This window comes from Mesocricetus auratus, unplaced genomic scaffold, assembly GCF_017639785.1.
Source record: "Mesocricetus auratus isolate SY011 unplaced genomic scaffold, BCM_Maur_2.0 Super-Scaffold_100676, whole genome shotgun sequence".
Taxonomy (NCBI): Eukaryota; Metazoa; Chordata; class Mammalia; order Rodentia; family Cricetidae; genus Mesocricetus; species Mesocricetus auratus.
Window position 1 is genome coordinate 143798846 of NW_024429266.1, and position 21578 is coordinate 143820423.

A 21578-nucleotide genomic window follows, 5' to 3' on the forward strand; every position below is an offset into this window, starting at 1 on the left:
TCCTTTTATCTGCCCTAGGAAGCGGGGGGGGGGGGGTGCATCTGTTATCCCTGCCTGGAACATACAAATGTGGAGAAGTGCTTAAGGGAAAATATGAGATGGCATGTACACATCTGTCTGTCTGTCTGTCTGTCTGTGTGTGTGTGTGTCTCTGCGTGAGTGTGTGTGTGTGCGTGTGGGTGTCTGTGTGTGTGTGTCTATGTGAGTGTGTGTGACTGTGTGTGTGTGTCTGCGTGAGTGTGTGTGAGTGTGTGACTATGTGTCTCTGCGTGAGTGTGTGTGTGAGAATGTGTGTGTCTCTGCGTGACTGTGTGACTGTGTGTGTCTCTGCGTGAGTGTGTGTGTGTTCTGTTACATCCTTTTGTATGATCAGTCTTAGGGATTTTTTTCTTTACGAGATGGGATGAATGAGCAGTAGTTCATAGTTCTTCAAATTTCAAAGACACACTCAGTGTTCCAGTCGTTTGAAATTGAATCATGCTCTTATAAATATTTATATGAACTTAATTAGAAAGTTCTAATTGCATTTTGATTTCTAATTTCTGTAAGAATTGACTTCATCCCGATCTTAATATCCTGAAGCATAATAGATAGGTATCAACCTTTTGCAGGGTTGGAAAGTACCTACTTCCTCTAGTGCTGGGATGTGCAGATGGGAGAGAGCTTAATTGCTTCAAGTCAGCTTCCAGCTGCCTTCCCTGTTCTCAGTGATGACCCATCCCCCCAGCTGACATGCTGCTTCGTAAATGCCACCTCTATACCAGGAGTGTTTCTTCCCCTAAGATACCAACAAAGACCACCGTGGAATCAGCCTTTCAGGAAGCTGCCGAAGTTAAGAATTTCTGCCTCTAGACGGATCTCAGAGAATAGTGAAATGACTCATCTGGAGGAAGACAAGAAGACGTTCGGTCTGACTGCATATTTTGGACTTTTCCTGAGAAGCAAATGAATCATATTTGAACTCGGAGGGGTGAGTGTGGGCACCTCCCAGAGAAACACTAAATACGGAACAATGGAGTCAAGAAAGCCGAGATCACGCAAGCTATGTTGGGCAGCAGCTGTCCCAGGTGGTTGGAGATAGTGCTGGGAACCACTCTCTGGTTTCGGGGTATATTAAGGCAGGTCAGGACCAGCAGTGGGGAACAGGAAGGATAGTATGAGTGATGGCACTGACTCAATTGCCAGATTCATCACTTGAACTTTAACAATCAGGCGATAACCCACTGTAAGCGCAAGAGGGACGCCACAGAGAGAGGCTTAATATAGCAGCCTATTGTGAGCACTACAGCAATGCGCATGTGCTCATTTGGAAGGGACGTATGTGATGGAAAATGTCTCAGAGATAGACACAAGGATGCAGGACTACTGCTGAGTTGCCATGACAAACAAAATTCTGACAAATAGAAATGGACTGAAAGTGGGCTGTGTGACTTCTCTGCAAAGATACCGTGATCGTCGGCTTTAATTGTCAACTTGACACAATGCAGCATCCTTTGAGGGGACAGTCTCAATGGCTGGCAAGCAAGTATGCCTGTGGTGAATTGTCTTAGTGAGATTAACTGATGTGGGAAGACCCCGCCCACTTTGGACAGCATTATCCCAATGGGTGTCCCCAAACTGTGGAGAAACTGAGCATGCATTCATTTCTCTCTGCTCTTGACTTTGGAAGTGATGTGACCAGCTGTTGGTAGCTCCTGCCTTGACTTGCATGCAGTTATGGGCTCTAGCTGTTAGTGTAAACTGAAATAAACCCTTCCTCTCCCGAATTGCCTTTTTTTGGGGGGGGTCAGGGTATATTAGCACAGCAATAGAAATGAAACTAGATCGCATACCTTTAGGATAGGTTCTCTCTCATGGTACAGCCTCCCTCATATTGAGAGAGCATCAACCCCAGGCAGGATTGCAGATTTTGATGTGACTTCTACAGAGCTTGGAGGTGTGTAATTCAACCACACTGTTCTCTTCGGATGGACTTTGAAATTACCTTGCCACAATCTCCCTTGCATTTCTGCAAATCTCTGAGCAAATGTTGGGCACAGGAAGGCAAACTGAAGGGACAGAGAGATCTCTTCACCCCAGACATAAAGAGGCAAGCCATGGTAGTCAGCATTTTCCACACAGAGTGATTGTCAGAAAAGGAACAAATGAAACCAGGAACACTTATGGCCTGAAGACCACTTTAAGTGTTACTCATCTTCTAATGCACAGGGAAGATCCTTCATTCCTATGCATATCTCCCCCCTGCCAGGGCCATGGGTTCAGCTCTGTGCTGAAATTACAATGACAGACATAGAGGGCATGACTCATGTGAGTCGAGCAAGTTAAGATGGAGCACAAGAGAGCAAACCAGGATTGCCTGGGAGAAAACAAACAAAAACATGGGGTAAATAGCAAAAATCAGATTTTTAAAAAAATAAGTTTCAGATTTTTTTTAAGTTTTTACTATAAAACGGGTACTGTGGGAGGCAGTGGGCAAGAATAACCCCATTTTAAGACTTTATTTTTAGTTTTGACTATTTTGTGTGTTTGTGCCTGGAGTGCTGTGCCTGTGATGATCATAAGGTCTCAGATCCCTTGGAACTGGAGTTACAGACAGTTGTGAGCTACAGTGTGTTCTGGGAACTGAATTCATGTCCTTTGCAAGAGCAGTTCACTCTCTAAACCACTGAACCATTTCTTTAGTCCCTGGATAACCCTATTACAGTCCCACAAGTTCCTGTTCAGAGAGTCGAAGCACCACCTCTATTCTGTAGACACATAGATGACACTTGCGATGTTCAGGAAATCACTCAGGTTATAAAACTTGAACAAACAATGAAAATCTCCAGTACTCCAATCTCAAGCAAGACAACACATAAGAACTCAAACAGAATCTGCAGAGAAACTGATAGCAGCATTTGGTTCATAATTAGTGGACACTGCACTCAAGCTTTGCAGGGGAGCGCTGCCTGACTCTTCCCTCCAGAAATGGTCAGAGCTTACTTTTCTTACTGCTGCAACCTAATACTTGACAAGAAGCTACCTGAGAGAAAGATTTGCTCTGGGAAGTCATGGTAATGAAGGGGTGGCTAAGAGATGGTCAATCGAGTGTGCTTCCAATAGTCCTCCTACAGAATGTGAGCTGCCCTGGAACTTCAGACGGCTCCTCTGAATTCTCAACAGACCTGAGACCCGAGAGGTGGGCGTGGCTCTATGATTTCAATCACTAAAGCCTTGGCCCCTCAGGCTTGAGACCCAGAAAAGCCTCCCAGACTATCTGGTGAGTGGACACAGAAATGAGTAATGCAAACCCTGACAGTTGGCTGCTAGGCTGCTCCTCAGGACAGTTTGCTAAGCATCTCTCGCCAAGATATTTGTGTTGTTTCCCTGTAAATCATTAAATATTTGAGGGTAGTGCAGCGGCTGTTTCAACCATTTACCTCTGACAGAGAGGTGTATGAGCATCTGCCTGTGTAGAGCCTGGGGAAGGAAAGGGAGATTGGTGAAGCGACGACGTTAGGCAAAACAACATTGAGGGATTCTCCGGGAGCACGCAGGAATGGATACCAGCTGCCACCGGGTGCAGGCGCCCCCACTGTGTGGCAAAGCCTGTTTGAGGCTCTGCTGGGCATGCGAATGTGGGTGTTGCGTAGATTCCTCACCCCCCTGGTCTGGTACAGTTCTCCTTTACAGTTGTGAGAAACCAGGATCTAACTAAAAGAGTTCTCTCCAGGGCACACAGGAAATTAGGAGGGACAGGACAGCAAACTCCATGTTCGAATCTGCGTTTGGAGGGAGAGCTTGCTGTTTAGAATGCTACTTCTGGGCAGTCATGGTTTCATCTGTCACTCTTCTGTCTGGGGGCGGCGCTTCATCTTTTGCGCAGTACTGTGGCTGGAACCCAGTGCCTCCCACATGCTAAGCAAAGGCCCTACTATTGACCCACACCCCACCTTTCTTTTACAAATTTGAAACAGGGTCTCACTAAGTAGCCCAGAATGGCCTTGAATATCCTCTCTGTGTAGCTCAAGCAGGCTTTGAACGTGTGAGCCCCTTCCCCTGACCTACTGAGTATCTGGAGTTACAAGCCTACACTATCATACACGGCAGGGTTATTCCTTGGCTCAAAGGACCATCTCTTAAATAATAGATGATTGGCCCTACAGCCTGCCAGTATGAAAGGAAGGTTGGCTAGAAGAACAAGAGGTCATTAGAGCCACACGTGGGGCCACCATCTGTCCTAGTTTGCCTGGAACCAAGGGTTTCTCTGATGGAGGGCTAACAGCTTTGAAGCCAGGAAAAACCACAGGCAAGCCAAGACTAATTAGTCCCAGTTTACACTACACACCTAGATGCCATTTGAGGCTGTCAGTCCCAAATGCTCTATTCCATGCAGAGGGTGCAATCTTCCTGCTCACATACAGCTCCACGCCGGCCTGTGTGTGGCAGATGAAAGCTGTCACAGTCAGTTTTTTCATCGGCTCACAGTATGAGGGTACAGTCCAAGGTGTCGGGGAAGACACAGCAGGAGTTTGAGGTGTCTGTCAGGAAGCAGAGAGAGATGGATGCTGGTGCTCAGCTCACTTTTCCCCGGGGGTGGGACTGGAGAGATGGCTCAGTGGTTAGGAGCACTTACTGCTCTTGTAGAGGACCTCGGTTCAGTTCCCAGCAGCCACATCAAAGGGCTCACAACTGCCTGGAACTGCACGTAGTCAGTCACAGAGAGATGCACACACACACACACACACACACACACACACACACACACACATACAATTAAAAATAAACCTTTAAATTGTGTGGTCTAAGGGATGGGATGATCCTGCCTGTGTTTAGGTGAAGTCTTTCCACCTCAGCTAACACTCTCTGGACACAGCCTCACAGTCATGGCCAGAGGAGTGTTGCCTATGTGGTTCTTGCTCTTGTCATGTTGACAACCAATGCTAGCCACTACAGCAGTCTATAGCCCACAACCTGACCCTACTTTCTCAGGAAAAACCAAAATAACCTGTTCTTAAGCATCATCTCCTAGTGGCCAAAATGAATGAAACAAATTGTTTTTATTCTTACTTCAAAAGAAAAATCTATATCACATTGTGGTTTATGTCAGGGCATTCCTCGGTGGCTGAAAAAAAAAAAAAACCTCTCTATTTCCCTAGGCTGGAGATGTGACATCTCACCACATCTCAGAAGTGACATGGACTTCAGGTCCAGCCTGCCTGGAGAATCAGCCACATACTGCAGTCACGCTGCGTGGACACAGAGCCTGAGCTCTGCCTCCCCCACAGTCCCAGGCCCACCAGCCGCTCCAGCTGGATGCCCGTGTCTAAAAATCAGACTTAATGGGGTTCTTGCTGAAGGCTGGGTTTTCAGGGAGTGAAAATGACAGGAATGCGCAGTGTCAATTTGTTCCTTTGCAACAAGTTAGGACAGCACCAGTCAACATTAGTGTGGGTGGCTTCTCATCCTGCAAAATGAGCTTGGTGCTCCTCAGGCACTCTGCGGGAACATCCGGCTGCAAATGCACCCGCTATAGAAACCTGTTAATACTGCATGTGGTTATATAAGAAGTTGCAAAAGTAAAAACAAAAGGTGACTTGTGTAGAGGTTCGTGTGTGTGTAAGCCTGAGTACATCCTTAGGTATCATTTCTTAGGCACTATAGACCTTCGAAGCAGTAGACCTCTGGGTCTCTCACCAAGCAGGCTAGCTTGGCTGGCCGGCAAACCTGAGTCCTGTTTGTGTCTGTCTTCCCAGCACTGGGATTGCAAGTGCACACCACAGTGTGTGCCTTTTTTACATAAGTTCTGAGAATCAGGCTCAGGTCCTCTTTACAAATCGAGCCATCTCCCTGCGCCCCGCTGCTCCACCGAGTGATTGCTAGTAAAAGTTTAGGGTGTATGTTTAGTCTCTGTCACAGCGCATGCGTATGGCTCTAAGGCCAGTTTTGAGCTTATGGGGGGCCGTGGCAGATGGCTTAGTGTGTATTTCAGGGGTTGGGATCAAATGATAAATTTGAGCAGTCAGTTTTTCCTCCCACCATGTCTTCTAGGGATGAAATCAGGTCATCAGCTTTGCTCAGTATGCAGTTTTACCTACTGAGCCGTTCACTGGCCCCAAATCATGTCCTTGAAAGCATAGCTGAGGTGACCATGCCTCAGGGACTGTGCACATGACAGGCAAGGCTTCTGGGACCAAACCCTGGAACCAGTCCCTCGGCTGGGGAGAAGATCTAGGCTTTGGGGAGATGTCCCAGTGACCAGCCACCTGCTTCCCCTGGGGGCACGTCTGTGTGCCACAGACACCCGTTCTCTTTTGAACTGCAGTAAGGGTCACTAGTGAACCTGTCTCTAAGGAGGAATTTGGATGTCTGCCTTAAACGAGAAGCCATCAAGACCTAAACTGTTTGTTTCTCGTGGACATAGGCTATACTCTCAGAACCTAGTCAGAGCAGGATAAAGACATTAAGATTACAGCATATGCGGGACAGTGGTGGCGCACACCTTTAATCCCAGCACTCAGGAGGCAGAGGCAGGCGGATTTTTGTGAGTTTGAAGTCAGCCTGGTCTACAGAGTGAGTTCCAGGACTGTTACACAGAAAATCCCTGTCTAAAAAAATAGATTTCAGCATATGAATTTGGGGGAACACATAAACTCCTTATCAGGTGTCATCTGTGGGGCCAATGAAGAGCAGAGAAGGTTGGGCCTTTATTTGTTTACTTCCCTGTTTTCCTAGAATCGATAACAAATTGAAGATTAACTTCTCTATCTTCCCATCCACTCACTTCCCACCCCGCCCCCATGGAAGCTGGTCTCATCTCAGGTCTGCTTCACACAAACAATTCAGAAGACCATGAAAACCATCCATGTGGATGAGTGAGCCACAGGGAGTTAAGCAAAGGATGTGGGATTTGACACAATCAGGATTTCAGGCCTGAAGAGATAGTTCAGTTGGTAAGATGCTTACCTTGCAAACACGGGGGGCAGGGCCTGAGTTGGATACCGCAGAAAAAAAAAGACAAAGCAGTGGACCTATGTGACCCCAACTCTGGGGAGATGGTTGGGTTTCAGATCTCTTAGACCAAGAGGTATATATGATTGTGAGCTGCCTAGTATGGTTGCTGGGAACCAAACTCTGATCTTCTGCAAGGGCTGCAATTGCTCCCCAGTCCATTACCTGAGGATTTCATATCCATAACTGCTCTCTGCAAACTCCCCACCTCTCAAAGACACCCACATAGACTTCCCGTCTCCACAGTGAAGATCAGCTGAGCTCTTCTTTTAGCAATCAAGGGGACTGGTATATATACATATATATGCATTTATGTATATATATATGTGTGTGTGTGTGTGAGAGAGAGAGAGAGAGAGAGAGAGAGAGAGAGAGAGAGAGAGAGAGAGAAGGAACATTACAAAAGTGGTCCAGAAAATAAATAGATTCTCTTTGGACAACTTGAGAAGGTAGGGGGCAAAAATTCTGTCAACACTACATATTAAGAATGTTTGTCTTCTCACCTTCAGCTCCCAGCAGACTTCAAAGTGATTAATGCCATTCCCTGGGTGAATTCTATGAAGCGTATCCGCTGCATTGCTCAATTCCTTCATGGAAACTATAGACAAGGAGCCTATGTGGTTCATGGCATAATGGCCTATTTATGCTGAGAAATTGTGGCTGGGGAATAGAAAGCAGGGTGTTTATCTTTCCCACATATTTCAGACAACTGTCAGCCCTCCTGGGTTCAGGATTCAAGGTGGGCCAGAGCTATAGAAATACCAGAAGGATCTCACACATAAACTGGAATCTACTTGGCCACTTTCCAAGTCACCCATCTCGGTGAAATTCTATTTTGAATTTTTTAACTGTGCTATTTTTATATAAATTATCTGCCATTATTATTGAGTGTAGCAGACAATATTTGCACTTGATATCTTCACTCATTCTTGGAAAAGTGTGGATTCTCTGACATGAGTGGCATGGTTCCTCTCAATGCATCTTAGCAGAAAGAAAATGGGATGAGGAAATAACACTTTTGTTTTCTATTCCCATTCCAGTACTGAACTGCTTGAACAAGGCAATTACCTTCCCTTCCCCTTAATTTTTCAATATAAAGCAGGGTGATCAGTGGCTGCCTCTCCCCTGCAGCCCTGGAGGTAATGGGATGAAGTGGAGCCCACTTCCCACCCCTCTGAAATGAAATCACTGCACACAGATACTGTTGAATTTTCGCTTGGTCTTGGTTTGGTTTGAAATGACTTTTTGTGAGACAGGATCTTCTGTAGCCCAGGCTTGCCTTGAAATCGCAATGTGACAGAGGACAACACCAAGCCCCTCATCCTCCTGCCTCTGCTGCTCAGGTGCTAGAATGGCAGATGTGCTCCCTTTTGTCTGGCACTAAAGGTGTGGGTTTTCTGCATCTCCCTCAACCTGGCAGTCACATCCATTATATCACAGAAAGCCAAAGATCTTCAGGAGAGAGATCCATGGCCGTGTGTCTGCCTGCAGTTTCTCTTGGAGACAGCAAACCTTCCTCGGGCACAAGAATACGGCTATGGACTTTGCATAAGAATTAGGATGCTAGACACTTGCTCTAGACCTAGGAACACAGACTGTCATTAAGCATGGGTTATTATAAACAGGACTATATCAGTTGTTTTAAGTGTTTTTTCTTGCCCCTGGGAATACCAGGAGTGTTAAATAGTGGCCAGCACCCACATTTATGGCTAAGCTCATTTATATGGGGAAATACTAATTGCTATCCATTGGCACTGATTGAAGTGGTTTCTAAGCAATATCCTACTACAAATGACCATGTTTCAGCTGAGAAGGTAACCCAGTCCGTATGTGGTATTCAGTGAACAAAAGCACATAGAGTCTACTTACTTTATTGCTCAGATGCATATAAGCATAAAGAATGGAGTCTGATCCCCAGACTTAATGTAAAAAAAAAAGTCAGGTGTGGTGGGTAATCGTGCTGGGGAGGAAGAGACAGCCCTGGTCAGCCAATGTAGCCTAATAAGCAAATCCTGGGTCCCTGTGAGAGATTCTGTCCCCAAAACAGTGTGGGTCAGGCTAGGGAGATAGCAGGATGGACTGGGGAACTTGTCATCAAGCTTGACAACCTGGATTCAAACCTTGGACCCCACATGAGAGACGGATAGATTCAATTCCAGAAAGTTGTCCTCTGAGCAGCATGCATACTCAAAGTCAGTAAATAAATGCAAATTTTATTAAAAAATAAAGTGGGAATAAAGAGATGGCTCAGCTGCTAAGAACACTGGCTGCTTTATAAAGGATCAGAGTTCGGTTCCCAGCAGCCACTTGGGGGCACACAGCCGTCTGCAATTCTATCTCCAGAATATCCAGTGCCTTCCTTTGATCTCCACAGGCACCAGACACACAGAGGTGCACATACATACACACAGACAAACACTCATACATATGAAGTAAAAATAAATAAATTTTTAAAACTAGCATAACAAGATAGTTCATTCCCAAAGGATTCAACACTGACATTTGGCTTCTACATGCAAATTCATGTACACTAGCATACACACACACACAGAGAGAGAGAGAGAGAGAGAGAGAGAGAGAGAGAGAGAGAGAGAGAGAGAGAGAAGACAGACAGACAGACAGAGACAGAGACCTCACTTTCAGTGCCTGACAGGGTGCAAAACACAAATTTCGTTTCTGCTGCCTAGATCCCAGCACTCTGCAGTACAGTGCTCATGTTAAACTATGGTCACTAAGGCAAAAGCCCATGCCAGGTCTGTCCCTTGGACCCTCACCCAGTAAGAACACACTGCAGTGTCTCAGCCAACCCAAGCTCAGACAGAGCATCCCCAGCAGAGGTCACACCCTTTCAGAGTGCCTGAGATTGGTTGAGGTACAGAACCAAATGCTGATGAGTGATCCCCTGACATTCAAATCCACTGATGAGCAAACATGTCTCTGGTAAAACACAGCCTTGTTCTCTTCAGGGCTGGGACAGTCCAGGATCTGCAGAGTTCACGCTGTACAAGGCATGTGGGACAAGGGAGAAGGGGGTTGGGCTGTGTATGGTGTACCATGGATCCAAACACATAAAATGTCTATTACTTTATTGCCCAGCTACTGAAATGCCGGCAATCTAAAGAAAACAGATTGGTCCAGTGCCTACTGCAACGTGGCACCACCTAGTGGTAGTTGTCTGCTACAGGTTCCCAAGTCAGCCTACACTACCTCTTGCCTGGAAACTGTTTCTTGCCTTTACTCCCACACTCTATGGAGCTCTTGGGTGGTGCATATTTTATCAGAGATTTGAGCAACAGAATCAGGGTATGGCAGCATAAGGTGGGTTGGATTTTCTCCAGATACCGCCATTCCTTACAATGCACGGAGTCATGGCCACGGGAAATGTCTTGCTAGCTGTGTTCCAACTCAAGTCTTTATGCCAACTACTGCCCTTGAGTTTTTCTCTCTAGTGCCCCTCCCACCATTGCTTCCATTCCTGATGCTTTTATCCCCCGCCAGACCAATTCCACAGCCTTTTTGCCTCACCTCAACTTAGGCTTCTGTCTTCTTTCACCATACCCAGAATCACAGTGAGCTCCTCAGCCAAACCAAAAGCCTTCTCATTTGTCATCTCAGAAACACCAAGTTTGTCAAAGCTTTTCCTGTAGGGTTTGTTTTACATATCTACCCAATCAAACACTGGGCAGGACTGTTAACCACCTGCCTACCCAGGATCGAGAGTGCGCATGCACAAGCATGCACCCCCAGCCTCCCCGCCATGCACCACTGCCACGACTGCCCCTAAGCAGACAGAAGGAGGAGGGGTGTGGATGGGGGAGTTTGGCTCTCTCTGCTGCAGCCTGTGCTGCAACGTCTCTACAGCATTTTCAGCTCTGAAGGCAGACCAGGTCGTGAGACAAGAGACAGAGGCTCTTTGATTCACGTACCTCTTCCACCAAAAGCATGCTGTCCTCTCCTGAGCCCCACTTAGCTACTGCCCTCTACCCTGCTCTTCATGACTAAGACTACTGAGAATGGAGTCTCCAGCCACCATCCCCACTTCCTACTTCCCATGACTCATCCCACCTGGTCCAATCACTGACTGACCTGAATCAGCCTCCCAAAGCCAGACAGGAAGTTCACAACCTCATCCTCCCTCTTCCCAAAGGTAAATTTGATCTTCCCCGGAGCCTCATACTGTGGGCTTGCACCCCTAGATGTGGCCTCTTCCCTTCTCGTGGCCATCTGCATCATGTCATCATCTCATGGACCCCTAATCTAACACCAGCTCTATGTCTACCTGATTTCCCTTAAGGTCAGCCTGCTCCTTTTCCTAGAGTACCAAACTAGGAATACATGTCTGTGGGTGTGCACGTTAGCTCCTGTGTGGGCAGACAGTTAACAGTCCTGCTGGGGCTTCATTGGGTGAATATGTAAACCCTCACTCTCCACTGCTCCAAGACAGAAAGTCAGGTCAATTACATTTTCAGAAGCCAATTCTCCAGACTCTTCTCCTAGCCATGATACCTACAAAACCCTTTCCTTCCTACTATCCATTTAGCCTCTCTATCATTGGTTCTCAACCTGTGCGTCACGACCCCTTTGGGTGGCATATCAGATATTTACATTATAACTCATAACAGTAGCAAAATTACAGTTATGAAGTATCAACAAAATAATGTTATGGTTGTGGGGTCACCACAACATGAGGAACTATATTAAAGGATCGTTGAGAACCCCTGCTCTATATGCAGTCATTCTCACTTCCGCCAGATCACTGCGGAGCATCCAAAAGACTGGTTCTTCTAACCTTGTCCAACTCCACTGAAGTTCCACCATGTCCTGATCCAGTTAATCCCCTGTAAGAAGCAGTTTCATGGCTGCCCACAGCTTCAGAATTAATTGGGAATTCTCTAACCTGTCATAGCATGCCCCTCATGATCTGGCTTCTTTCTATGTAGCTAAGATTCCCAAGGATGCTCCATACACATAGTACTCAAGTTTCATTCAGTTTGGTGCATTGGTAAAGTACCCCCTTCATGCCTTGACCCTCCCTAAGTGCCTTCACATTCACTGTTTTCCATGCCCAAGGTCCCCTCACTGTTCTGGGCTTGTCTGCATCCCACTTCTGTCTGCTTAACCAGCAGCTCCTCTTCCAGGAAACTCCCCTGCCCAATGGGATGAAGGATTCTGCATTTGTCTCAGACTCCATACACTTAGTAACAAAATCACTGTGTATCTAAAGTTGTTGCTAAATGTTTGTCTATTAATGTATTGTACATTGTATCCATATTCTCAAAGGACTCATACTAGTCAGTGTTTACACTGCAGTTGAGTCCCAAATGTGCACCAAGAGAACCGTGTGCTTCCAACCTGAACTGGCACATGAATCTAAAGTACACATTCTGGAAGGTGATATCTGTGAGGCTGCAGTTCTGACAAGCTCCCAGGGGTAATTGGTGTAGCTCAGCTTTGGAGCAGCAAGTGATGGGGTGGTCAAGGGAGTGAGCAGCAGTTGATGGGTAGTCAAGGGAGTGCTGGATGGCACCTGCAATGGGATGGATAGTGAAAGGTAGCCAGCTAATGGACTGGGTAAATTTAGAATCACCAGTCATTCTTTAGCAGATGAAATTTTTCACCTACTGCCTTCCAAGCACAGAAAACCAATACATCAGCCCACATGTCAGAGCTATGTCCTTAGAGTGACGACGGGGAACACACATCTAAGCTTGCTTGGCGTCCTTCATTCTCTGATCCAGGGCACCTGGAGTTCCCATCAAATGCATTATGAAGACGCCAATATACTATTTAATTAACGTGTCAACACTAATTTCAAATGTTGAGGATTACTCCAGAAACTGGGAAGGCTGATGCTTTGAACAGCATAGTGAGATGTGAGGAGACCTGAGTCTGTGTACATTAAAGTATTAAAGTGTCTGGGGAAGGTGATCTGTGGGATTTAAGGGCCATATAGTCTACATTTGGCACACTCACTTGGCTGCTTTAAGAGGTAAACTAAATGGAACAAAACCAAAAATATATGTACATTCCTCCTTCTGAAAGCTTCCATAGGTGTGTCTGAAAGACAATCACAGTCAAAGTGCTTCCCGGCCTGCGTCTACACAACCAGCACACACTTCCACAATCACACAGGTAGTTCCCTCTGCTGCTGCCTGCTGCCCCTATGCCAGATTCTTTCTCAGGCTCACTCTTGGAGCATCGCCAACCTCAGATCTCTTTTCCCAAGGCAGATACTACTTCTGATAGCTTGTAAAGCATTGTCTGAAAAGAAGTTAGGAAACATCAAGATAGAAGCCAAAACAAACATGGACCCACACAAAATAGGATTACTCGGGTTTATTGACCAACTTTCTAAAAGAATGATCTTGGAGTACACACACACGCACACACACACACACACACATGCACACATGCACACACACATACACAAATATATACACATTGGCTAATTCCACATAACCACAGAATATGATAAAAATGTATTCAAACACGTGTCACAATGAAATGCATTCATTTTATGTTTTATAATGATAGAATTTCATTAATTTTAATTAGACTCACTCAGAAGTTTTGAGAACCAGATACTATTTGGACAGACTTTTTATGGTTTCAGTGCAATAGGAGTTCATCTGAGCAAAACTCGGGCATGTGTTTAAACTTTGATCTCATCTAGGGATTAACTTTCCAAGGAGGGTCTGTTGAGGAGTACATAGAGGAACAAAGTAGAAGCCTGTAGATTTGTAAATCTGGAGAACTGGGATCTGGAAGGCCAGGCTAAAATACTTCATATAGTTATTTTATTTTGAAAGATACACATTTTAAGACCTACTATCTTAACCATCTGAAGCGTATGGTTTTGGGCTGGAGAGATGGCTCAGTAGTTAAGAACACATACTAGTCTTGCAGAGGACCTGAGTTCAGATCCCTGCACCCACACTAGTCAAGGAATCTAGCACCCTCTTCTGGCCTCTGTGGGCACTGCACTAACATGCACAAACATAAAAGCACAAAAGCAAACACATAATTTAAAATAAGTAAACTTTTTTATTTTAAAGAGTTCAGTGGCATTAGAACATTCACACTGCTGTAACATCCTCATCTGTCCATTTCTAGACCATTTTCATTGTCCCAAACAGAAATTCTGTGCCCACCAAGTATGAATTCCTACTCTGTCCCCTTGAAAACCTTGCATCTGCTCCCTGTCTCTATGGCATATGTGTTGTATGAAGTGTAATTCTTTAGAATTTACCCTTGTATGTCTATCTCCTCACTTATTCACTTGGAGTAGTGTTTGCAGAGTTTACCCATATACCAGGATACCGCTCTACTTTCAGACTGGATTCACTTTATTGTACAGATATACTACAATTTATTTATCCATTCATCTGCTGACTTATATTTGTGCTGTTCCCATAGGTTAGCTGTTATGAATAATAGTACATAAGTATCTATGTCCAGGCTTTCTGTTTCTCTAAGTTTGTGCCTAGAAATAAAACTGCTAATTGACTATCTATTCTCCTTAATTATCCCTGTTAGGAAATAGAAAAAGCAATGTTCGACCTGACTATAACACTGCGAGTTTATGTGTGTGTTTGTGTGCTTTTGTGTACGTGTCATGTGTATATGTTCTCACGCACACATATTTGAGCACCATGTGGAAACCAGAGGTCAACATCAGAAGTCTTTCTCAGTCACGTTACACCTTGTTTTTTGTTTGTTTGGTTTTTGGTTTTTTGAGACAGGGTTTCTCTGTATTGTTTTGGAGACTGTCCTGGAACTCACTCTGTAGACCAGACTGGTCTTGAACTTACAGAGATCTGCCTGCCTCTGCCTCCTGAGTGCTGGGATTAAAGGCATATGCCACCAACACCCGGCTTACACCTTGTGTTTTAAGACAGGGTCTCTTACTGAAGCTAGAGCTCACTATTCTAGCCGGTCTGTGTAATGTGCTCCAAGGGTCTGCCTATCTCCATCTCCACAGTGTTTGGATTACAAGTGGGTACTGCCACACCTGGATTTTTCATGAGTTCTGCGTATTGAACTCGGGTCCTCATGGTTGGAAGGCAAGCATCTTACTTCCTGGGCCATCTCCCTATCCCCTGTAATATCTTTTCACCAAAATTAAGTCCATATTGCTTGTTATTTCCAAAGAAATAGCATTACTTTTTATGTTCTTAGAGAAAAGAAGGATTGACCTGGTGTGCTGGTGCATACATCTGAGGAAACTAGAGAGAGAAAGACAGCACAAGTTCAAATGCTAGGCTACATAGTGAGACTCTGTATCAGAAAAACAGGGGCAGAGAAAGGGGAGGGGGGAAGCTATGACTATTATCTCCAGGAGTTAGCTACCACTGTAAGCACAAGGTCCTCTGATCAACAAGACCCCCAAATACCAAAGGATAACTTACAGGGGGAAAATGAATTTTAGCACATATTCTAATGAAGTCATTCAATTGCAAAAACCCATGGAGTCCCAATAGGGACTCATCAGTCTTGCACATTCAAAGCCTAAAATAGAAGTTCCCCATCCCCACCATCTATTACAATAAACTGGGGAATTTTCTAGATTATACTCTCCTACTCCCACACACAGGCTAATTGAATGAACACCTTCAGTCACTGGGCATTAAAAGCTCCCATAGAGACTCTTTTCTGCATCTGAGACTGAGAACCACTCATCCAGGGCAATGTTTTTCAATTTCTGAACCAGGAACAGAAGCAGCATCTCCTGGGAATTTCCTATAAATTTGGCACAGGGGAGGCAACTCAGCGGGTAAAGTTCTGTGAAATTATGGGCTCATGAATTTAGATTCCCAGAATCCACACAAAGAGCCCAGTGAGGTGGTTCACACCTGTAGTCACAGAATCAGAACTCAAGAAACTAGTCACCAAAACACGAAATAGTCCAATTAAAAAGTGGAGTACAGAACTAAATAGAGAATTCTCAGTGACTGAAAGACACTTAAGAAAGTGGTCAACATCCTTAGCCATTAGGGAAATGCAAATCAAAACAACTCTGAGATACCTTCTTGCATCTGTCAGAATAGCTAAAGTCAAAAACACCAATGACAGTTTATACTGGAGAGGATGTAGAGAAAGGGGAACACTCCTCCACTGTTGGTGGGAGTACCAACTTGTACAGCCACTTTGGAAATCAGTATGACAGTTCCTTAGGAAACTGGGAATCAGTCTACCTCAAGATCCAGCAACTCTACTCTTAGGCATATATCTAAAGGATGCACATTTATACAACAAGGACATCTGTTCCACTATGTTCATAGCAGCATTATTTGTAATAGCCAGAACCTGGAAGCAACCTAGATGTCCCTCAATGGAAGAATGAATAAAGAAAATGTGGTACATTTACACAATGGAGTATTATTCAGTGGGGGAAAAAAAGCAATGGAGTCTTGAAATTCACAGGCAAATGGATAGAACTAGAAGAAATCATCCTGAGTGATATAACCCAGTCACAAAAAGACAAACATGGTATTTACTCACTCATATATGGATGTTAGACATAAAGCAATGGAGTACCAGCCTACAATCCACACTGCCAGAGAAGCTGGGAACAAAGAGGACCCCAAGAGAGACATACATGGTACCCCAGAGAAGGGGAAAGGGACAAGATCTCCTGAGCAAATTGGAACCAATCAGGGGAGGGGAGAGGGAGCTAGGATAAAGAGAAGGGGAGGAGGGAAGAGGAAGACATGAGAGACCAGGAAGATTAAGTCAGGGGAAGAATAGAGGAGAGCAAAAAAAAGAGATACCTTAGTAGAGAGAGCCATTATAGGTTTAAAGAGAAATCTAGCACTAGGGAGATGTCCAGAGATATACTAGGATGACCCAACTAAGAATCTACGCAATAGGGGAGAGGCTATCTTAAATGTCCTTCCCCTGTAATGAGATTGATATCTACCTTATATGCCATTATAGAGTCTTCATCTAGGAGGTGAAGGAAACAGAAGCAGAGACCCACAGCTAAACACTGAACTGAACTCCTGGAATCCAGTTGCAGAGAGGGAGAAGTGATGAGCAAAGGGGTCAAGACCCTGCTGGGGAAACCCACAGAAACAGCTGACCAGAACAGGGGGGAGCTCATGGACCCCAGACTGACAGCTTGGAAACCAGCATAGGACGGAAACAAGCCCCCTGCATATGGGTGTCAGTTAGGAGGCCTGGGCAGTCTATGGGGCCCCTGGTAATGGAGCAGCATTTATACCTAGTGTATGAAATTGACATTGGGAGCTCATTCACCACAGAGAGATACTCTCTCAGGCTAGATAAACGGGGGAGACTTTGGTGATCCCCATAGAAAGCATCACCCTTTCTGTAGAGCAGAAGAGGGATGGGATGGGGGACGGTGAGGGGCCTGGGAGAATGGGAGGGTGAGGGAACTGGGATTGATATGTAAAATAAGATTTTGTGTAATTTAAATTTTAAAAAAGGGAAAAAAATCACAGAGTCAGGAGGCAGTCCCTCGGGACACATACACAGGACAATCCCTGTAGCTTGCTGGCTGCCCAGTGTAGCCAATAAATGAGTTCCATGTTGAGTGAGAAACCCTACCTCAAAAAATTAAGATAGAGAACCACAGAACAAGATAATCAATGTCAACCTGTGGCCTGCACATGCAGATGCCTGGGCACACACACCCTTACCACATAATCACCCACACATACACATGAACACACATGTACACACCACAAATACAAACGTGTAAAATAAATAAATGCTGACTTTTTGTGCCCAGCCCTCTGCAATTGCTCAGGTTCTCCAGGGAATTCTGAGACCAACTGTGAGGACCACAAGGATCCAAAGAAAGAAGCATCTATTGGACAACAGCATCATTCCTTCCCATGCACCTTTCACTAGACAATCCCAGAGAGCACCTCAAGGCAGTGGCCTGTCAAGGCACAACCAGAGTGTTTGGTCATTTGGGCAATTATTGATCATCCACAGGGGGCAGAGCTGTTCTCTCAGGAAAGGACCATGGGAAGTCTTGAAGTGTTCTCTGGGTCTGTCCATCCGTGTCATCTCTGAACGCTGTGTTTGTGAACATAGTTACCACAGCGACCTGAAGGAAGGACTGAAAACAAGTTGGGCACACAGCACACAGTCACTGCTGTGGTGGGTGACTGTAGGAGGAGGTGACTACCCAGGGGACACTGAGAGACCGGGGAGCCAGGATCAGCCCGCCTGCACACAATCTATGTGCTGCCACCCTGCCTCATCGATTCTGCAGCTCATGACTCAGGACTCCTCAAGCATTTTCAGATTGTTGATTTTCATATTCCGAGAAGGATGGAGATGTGGCGGAGCTGTTGAAATTTACACAGAAATGCGTGGAAGCAGGTGGAGTGCTGATGAAGGAGAGATGAAGGCTATGGGACCTCAGGAAATGTAGCCTTGCTGGGGAAAGTGGGAATCTAGAAGCTAGCCAGTTTTACAGTCCAGACCCACTTCCTTTCTGCCTCTGCTTCCTGAGACAGCAAGTGTGGCCAGTTGCCTTCCTGCCATGATGGATTTTTTTTTTCGAGACAGGATTTCTCTGTGTAGCTTTGGAGCCTATCCTGGCACTCATTCTGTAGACCAGGCTGGTCTCGAACTCACAGAGTGCTAGGATTAAAGGCTAAAGGCGTGCACCACCACGGCCCGGCTCCATGATGGATGTTATCCCTTCAAAATGTAAACCAAAATAAACACTGCCTCCAATAAGTTGCTCCATGTCATTCGCTTGCAAAAACAAGAAAATGTTATAAATATACGGAAAGTCTGCTAGAAGAATGTGAATTCAATTGAGTTGTTCTCTCTGGCTCATCATCCCTTCATTCTATATGGGTGGCATTCCTCCCTGCCTGATGGCCAAGGCTGAGCAAGGTGTTTACAAACTAATGGCCTACTGTTTCGAAGACTGACTCCTCTGTCTACCCCACAGGTACCACATCTGTGTGACCGTGCTGATCTACTTCCTGCCCCTGCTGGTGATCGGCTATGCATACACCGTGGTAGGGATCACACTGTGGGCCAGCGAGATCCCTGGGGATTCCTCCAACCGCTACCACGAGCAAGTCTCTGCCAAGCGCAAGGTGAGTGAAGGTTGAAGGTCAAGCAGGCAGAGCCCACCCTGGCCCTGACGGTGGCTGGGGAGCAGGGAGTCCCCGACGCAGAAGCAATAAGGCATCTCTGGACCTCAGGAACGGGAGAGGAAAGCAGGATCTTTCTTCACACCCACAAGTACAAGTACACATTCATACTCACGTACAGTCATACACACATGCAAACTCTTATATATACACATAATCACACGCATACAAAAGTACTCATATACACACGTGCATTCATATACATACACACCAACACTAATTCATATACATGTATACATCCACATATACACAAACATAAACAGTCATGCACATACATATATACATACCAAAACCTACTTTACACATACATACATACACACATGTACCCACATGCATGCATACATATATAAGGACTCATAAACATACACACACAATACTCATATGCATATACACACAAACCCATGTACACATACATGTATAGATGCTCATATACATATACAAACACTCACAAACTTTATACACATATACTCATATGTCCATATATCAACAAATACACTCAATCACATAAATTCACATGCATATAGGACACATATACTAACATACACTCATACACATACATACTTATATATAAATACACATGTAATCATGTATATACTCATGTGCATTCACACAATCCTTCATATGCAGATATTCATATACACATTAACATACATATACACATATGCACATATTCATATATATACACAAACACATGTGCTAATATACATATATGCAAAAATACACACACTCATACACATGTATACTATTCTTACACACACATATGCATATCTATGCATACACTTATACAAACACAACTCGTACACGCATACATACAGATACATACAACTCAGACAAATGCATGCATCTAATACACATACACGCATGCATGCATGAAGCACTTTCACCTGGAGACTTATAAACAAGAGAAATTGGTCTTCACAGCTTTAGAGGCCAGGAGACCAAGACAAACGCAGAGTCCCTGTCTGAGGAAGGTACTTCCTGCTCATGGCAGTTGCCTTTGCCCTGGGTCCTCTCACAGTAGGACAATAGAGCTCCCAGGCCTCTTCACAAGGGCTTTAATCCTGCCTAAAAATCTTTTCCATCAGTGTCTAATTGCTTCCCAAAGGTCTGTGTCCTAATACTGTCACATGTCACATTCCACTGGCAACTGCAACTTAGTATGTGATGTCTCCAGACCAAACACCTTCCCCGGCCCCCTCCCCTGGCCTGGCCTCTGCTGCCTTCCCTGGGGCTTCTCTTCTGTATCCCCATTCACTTCTGCTCACTGTCTCTCCCTTGGCTTCTCTATACATTGCCTAGCAAGGTCACATAACAGCACATCATAGCCTGCTGAAGGGTCCTGGTCCACTGTCAGGTTATAATTCTAGATATCTAGGACAGACAGGTCCAATAACCTGTAACTCCTAACAAGTCCCTGGTGGTAGGGATGATGGTAGTCCTGGGTCACAGGCAGAGACCGGTACCAGGATCCTTAAGCCTGAGTGTTAAAGGTCTCGCAGCCTCCTTAGAAGACAACATTATAAACACCTCCCTTCCCACCACACCGCACAGTGATGGGGAGGGAACAGAAGCCACCCCACCGAAGGACGTGCTGATGGGTCTGCCTGCCTTGCCCTCTCCCCAGGTGGTCAAAATGATGATCGTGGTCGTGTGTACCTTTGCCATCTGCTGGTTGCCCTTCCATATCTTCTTCCTCCTGCCCTACATCAACCCAGATCTCTACGTCAAGAAGTTCATCCAGCAGGTCTACCTGGCCATCATGTGGTTGGCCATGAGTTCCACCATGTACAACCCTATAATTTACTGCTGCCTCAATGACAGGTGAGGACACCATGCTCACACATCCAAACCACAAGCCACCATCAAAAGGGAGTGGTAGGTCTGCAGCAAGCTAACCACACCCTGCAAGCCATGCTCACTGGGGCTCTGCAACAGTGTGAGCACAGGGTGGGTTGGTTTTCTTGACCAAAGGAAACAAATTATCTTTTGTTTCCTGTGTGACATGGTTTTTTTCTTGTGTGTGTGCAAATTTGTATGTGCGAGTGGGCATCTGTGCGTGCGACTGGAGGCCAGAGGAAGGTGTCAGCTGTCCTGCTTTATCATTCCCCACCATATTCCCTTGAGACGGAGTCTTACTGAAACTACCTCTAGGTTGGCAGCCAGTAAGTACCAGTGATCTTGTTGTCTCCACACCCCAAAACATGTGCGTGAGCACGCATGCGCACGTACACACACACACACACACGGTTGGGCATATGGGTACTGTACACCCACACCTGGCTTTTTACATGGGTTCTAGAAATTTGAAACAGGCCCTCACATTTATGAAGCAAACCCCTTAACCCATTGAGCCATCTCCCCACTCTTCTGATTTTTAAAAATTGGAGACTCAGTTAGTGGAATTGAGGGCATGTTGTGGCTGTCGCATGTAGACAAGCCTGC

The 21578-nt window shown here is 45.4% G+C and overlaps 1 protein-coding gene across 1 annotated transcript in view; it reads left to right on the forward strand.

Annotated features, from left to right (window-relative positions):
- Tacr1 (tachykinin receptor 1) overlaps nucleotides 1-21578 on the forward strand; it is a 176875-nt gene that overhangs the window by 150883 nt on the left and 4414 nt on the right. The window contains exons 3-4 of the mRNA XM_005078288.4: nucleotides 18929-19079; nucleotides 20761-20957. Coding sequence (XP_005078345.1) covers nucleotides 18929-19079; nucleotides 20761-20957 — 348 coding nt within the window. The remainder of the gene's footprint in view (nucleotides 1-18928; nucleotides 19080-20760; nucleotides 20958-21578) is intronic.